The following is a 4942-nucleotide window of genomic DNA, read 5'->3' as shown; positions in this document are numbered from 1 at the left end:
CCCCCCAACACCAGACAGGCTGGTGTCTGTCAGGTGTAGGAGCAGGGCCAGGGTATGAATATTTATGGGGAGATAGTAAAGGACATTTCTAGGAGCCATTTCGATGTGTGCCTCCCTCATGAACCTGAAGAAATGTCCACCACATCACCACTCCCTCACACCAACTCCCCCTCACACCTCTTATTGCCCCCAAGAAAGCTCCTGGCAAACATCGAGCCAGATACACCAATGCTACAAGGAGGAGGCAACTTAGGAATGTGGCAAAGACATTTGCACGTAGTACTCCTGCAGTGCACTGAGCTACACAGGCCAAGTACCAGCAAGATCACCCTGAGGTGCTCAGAACAACACAGTCTCCATATGAGCAAAACAATCCAGGAATACAAGTAGAGAGGCCATCACTTTTGTGGAAGGTAGCAGGAGTTGACTTAACAGACAACTGCTTCTCAAATGAACAGTTCTATGTGGCCTGCTCCAGAGTGAGCTCATCAAGCAGCCTGGTGATCCTGGCACCTGAGGGCAGAACCACCAATGTGGTCTAGAGAGAGGTCCTTCAGTAGAGAGAGAAAAAAGTACATTTCTTCATTTCTTACACTACAATCTTACACTTCTTACATTTCTTACACTACAATCTTCTCTGTTAGAATTCCTACAACAAATGTCACATTTCAAATTTCACATCATCAGTATTATAACTGAATTTACGGAACTTTAATACCATAGTGAAGCACGGGTAGCAGGCTAGTTTTAGGCTGATTTCCCACAAGCGCTGCTCCGCGCTCACTCCTCCCTTTTGCCCCGATGGCACGGGTCAATTTCGCACAAGCTGCTGTGCAGCTGCATTTCGCAAAGCCCCGGCGCTTCGCGTGATTTCCCCCACGTCTACTCAGTCTTCAAAAAACAGGACTGAGTAGATGTGGGGGAAATCGCATGAAGCTGCGGGGCGAAATGCAGCCACGCAGCAGCTTGTGTGAAATTGACACGTGCCATCGGGCCAAAAGGGAGGAGTGAGCGCGGAGCAGCGCTTGTGGGAAATCAGCCTTAGTATAAATAAGAAAACCTAACTAGACTTTTTAAAAGGCATCAAACAGTCTATCATGACGTACAGAATGTAACAATATTTCTGAAAAGGCACCTGCAACTGTATCCTGCAAGAATTAAAAGTATGTTTGTTGTGGCATATGTTCCATGATTAGGAAGCACCTATATTCTGCTTTTTCCCCTTGGGCTGGCATCAGGTTAACTTATTTCATTATGCTTTGATTGAGATTGCGTTAGAGGAGATGTTCAGTTTTTTAACTTCTCCCCCCCCCCATATAAGAGTATGGTAAAAATAATTTCTGTTGGTTGTAACAGAATGTAGGCCAGATGAACTGAATGTTCTTTAGCTCTGTTTCATAACAGATAATAAACACACACTGTTCCTTAGACTGTTCTCTTAATTTGCATGTTTAGCCATTCCCTGCTTAACAATCTATTACAAGAGTTTTCAAACTGTGTTCCAGGGAGTCCTAGGGCCCCTTGTAAGCCTGTCAGGGGTTCCTCTATGAGAAGATTAGTAGCAGTTATACAGTTGTACAGGAATGCTGGATGCATTCTAAAATGCATCTTCATGATAGACCATATTGAAGGCCAGTTGCCCTGGCAGTGCCCCATGTGAACTGAACAGTTATTTCTGTGGGGAGGAGCACATTGAGCACAGCACAGTTCATTGCTTGGTGTAGGGGGTTTAAGGTAAAGGTAAAGGTTCCCTTGCTCGAAAGCCAGTCGAATCCGACTCTAGGGTTGCGGTGCTCATCTCCGTTTCCAAGCCGAAGAGCCAGCGCTGCCCGAGGTCATGTGGCCGGCGTGACTAAACACCAAGGCGCACGGAAGGGGGTTTACCAAGATCTTTATTGCAGGTTTACAATGGTCTTCCCCTCCCTTAATGATAGGGAGTGAGGCTGCAATGCACATTACCTTATAACCTAGGGCAGAGATCATTGTCAGGCATCCGTAGGACATTTCCAACCGAGAAGCTCACTCAAGTGGCTGGTGCTCTACCCTGTCTACTTCATCATTCTTACTTTCCTCCTCACTCTGCTGTCATCTTTCCAGGCCATCCAGTCTCTTACCTACATGGGCCCTGGATGGACTCAGGCGTTCTGCCACCACGTACCTCCTCTACTGGGTACTGCCATCCTGGCAGTTTGTGTTGTGGCCTCTCTGCAGCTCCCCTGTGGAGCTTTGGCCAACCATTCTGTGACCCAAGCAGCAACCCTCCACTTGGCCACCATTTGTCCTCGCTGTTGCTGATATCCATCCTAGGTAGGCCTGGGACTAATATTAGTGTACATCTCTTGGGAAAGGGCTCATTTGTGTTCAGTCTAGGTTTCACGTTTTATTTCCTCCTCATGGGAGATCAAATGTGCACACGGAGAGAAGAGATGCTAGATGTTGCTAAGTTTGCTCAGCTTTAGTCAGAGGACTTCATTTAGACAATAGAAGTAAAGCCAAGATCAGACCTTGTTTTTACAAACCTGTATATGTGCCATGATAATTACTCCACTAAGTGTTTCAAATAACTCAGGTTTGTTTCTAGTGCCATAAAATGAGTAGCAACTATCTTATATTCCATAGGTCATAAAGTTATTACCTAGGGCAGATCTGATGACTCCAACTTTAAATTCCTCAGTTCAGGATCCCTGTCAAGTAGCTGGCCTCCATTGACCTGGAGGGCATTTTGGCGTTAAGGGCATTTTGGTAACAGGAAAACTTTATTACTGTAATGTGACTTCCACTGGAGGAAGAGCCATTTCAGTTTGAGGAGGGCTCCTTGGATGTTAGGATCCACCCCGTTAAAAACAGATGCATACAAGTCACATTCTAAAATACCTCTCCTACATGCAGAGGTTCCCCAGTAGAAAAGTCAATACAGAAAGGGTTCCTTGGAGGTAAAATATGAAAAATTATTATTCTTTTACACTATATACATGAAACTTGTTCTTCCAAGAATGCATTGCTTGGTATGCAACCATGTCCCTCTCAATTCTACCTCTTCGCACCAATGTTATTTCTAAGCAAATATACTTTGATTGGTATACAACATGGAGATATCTTAGTTATGATTACACCTTTATGTTTGTAGCAAGGCAGGAAAATAGCATCTTCTGTTCTGTTTTTTTTCTAACAGATGACTCCAAATAGCCATATCATTTTATGTGGGCAGATCTCCCAGTACAACAAAGATGTGCCTTATCCTCCTCCACTCCCTCCTGCAACAGAAGAAATAAGGAAAGCACGAAACATCACTAGGTATTTCTCCTGAACCAGCCCTAGCCACCATCTGGACTGAATATAGACTACTAACCAGTTGGGAGGCTGCACCAGGGAGGGGAAAGGGAGCGAAATCACTCTCTTCTTCCATCATCAGAGCTTCATGCACAAGAGAGGCAGAAGGGAGTGACTTCGGCCTCTTCCCCCTGCCCTCTGCAGCCTCCCAACCTGTCTTGCTATTGTTCCTGCAACCACAGAGTTAGAAATGACTGCTGGGAAGGTGGGAAAACTGGGAAGAAGAGAAATCTTCAGTGCCTTCTGCTTAGGGATAGTGGGGTCCAACTCATCCCAGGTTCCTATTTTAGCCTCCTGCTCAGTCCCCAACCTGAAGTTAGAGAACCGAATAGGAGACTGAAATCGAAGATCAGAATAAGAGAGAGATATATATATATATTTTGCTGGGATTCTAGCAACAGTAAAACAGAGGTATCCTGTCTGCAGCATTGTGCTCATGAGGAAACAGGGCAGGAGCCACATGTCACAGTAAAAGTTAAGATGAACACAGCCACTTGTTTGGTAGAATGACCAAGAGACATGCATGGAACACTTAGTATTCTGTAATCACAGAGGTATTTTTGCACACATATTGGCTACTGTACAACTTCTAATGTATTTACAGCTTCATCTTTTAGGCATACTTTTAACCATCTGGATGATTAGCATTGCTTGATCCTGTTAAATAAAAATGTTAGCCTGTTTATCCATGCAATTAGTTTCATATACAGAGAGTAAGACTGTACTGTTTGTTTGAATCCATAGCAGAGATTGTGGTCTGCATCCTTTCAGTACATTGTAATGTTATTACTTTGATTTTTAACAACATACTAAATTGACACAAATGTTAACAGATTTTCACACAAATGCTGATAGGCCATATCTGCTTGTAAGGCTCTTAATTGAATATAATCGATACTACTCTTTCACAGGGAAAGATTTCTAGTTCTGAACTACATGGACAAATATCCAGCTAGTACTATGCAACTTTGTCAATGGATCAAAGAGGGAAAACTGAAGGTAGGGCTCAAATCGGAAGGTGTGAGTGAGCATGGCTCTCTTCTGTGGAAGTCTTTTTTTGTTATTTGTTCTGTTGACTCTTGAGTATTAATGAATAATCTACTTTAGCCCTGTTGACAAAAAGCATAGAGGCTTTCTACAGACCACCGAGCTGGGTCATACAGCTATTTGGTTGAGATTAAGAGAACATATTTGGTTAACCACTTCAATACTTTCTTGTTCCCTAATTAATTGAAAACTTTGTAGTGCTTCTTAGGGGATAAAACGGGAAATGGGAACCAGTCTCTTTTCTCCTTTTTCAGGTTAGAGAGACTGTTGTGAAAGGCTTGGAGAACATTGGAGGTAAGACATCATTGGTTCTTCTGTACTCCACTATATCAGAGCTATGGAATGTCAACTCTAAATTGAAACAGGTTAAATGAAGTAGCCTGACTTAAAACATGTTCACCAAACCTATAGGACTGAAAATAAATACAAATCTTGGGTTGGATCCATATTAACCTGGCAATTTCCACCAATTGTCCCTTCTTACTGCAGACCTCCTCATGTCAGTCTCGAGTGGAGTGCCACAGGGCTCGGTCCTGGGCCCGGTGTTGTTCAGTGTTTTTATAAA

The 4942-nt window shown here is 43.5% G+C and overlaps 1 protein-coding gene across 4 annotated transcripts in view; it reads left to right on the top strand.

The window, feature by feature from the left end:
- PTGR2 (prostaglandin reductase 2) overlaps positions 1-4942 on the top strand; it is a 22146-nt gene that overhangs the window by 12288 nt on the left and 4916 nt on the right. For 3 of the 4 annotated variants that reach the window (XM_015420083.1, XM_015420084.1, XM_015420085.1), the window contains 3 exons: positions 3173-3294; positions 4242-4329; positions 4632-4671. In XM_015420083.1, the coding sequence (XP_015275569.1) occupies positions 3173-3294; positions 4242-4329; positions 4632-4671 (250 nt within the window). Of the gene's footprint in view, positions 1-2097; positions 2308-3172; positions 3295-4241; positions 4330-4631; positions 4672-4942 lie in introns of those variants that run through there. The other variant, XM_015420086.1, reaches the window with a different exon arrangement.

This window comes from Gekko japonicus, unplaced genomic scaffold, assembly GCF_001447785.1.
Source record: "Gekko japonicus isolate JY-2015 unplaced genomic scaffold, Gekko_japonicus_V1.1 scaffold27, whole genome shotgun sequence".
Classification (NCBI taxonomy): Eukaryota; Metazoa; Chordata; class Lepidosauria; order Squamata; family Gekkonidae; genus Gekko; species Gekko japonicus.
Note: the sequence above shows the minus strand (reverse complement) of the source record. Positions and strands in the feature narration are given on the sequence as shown.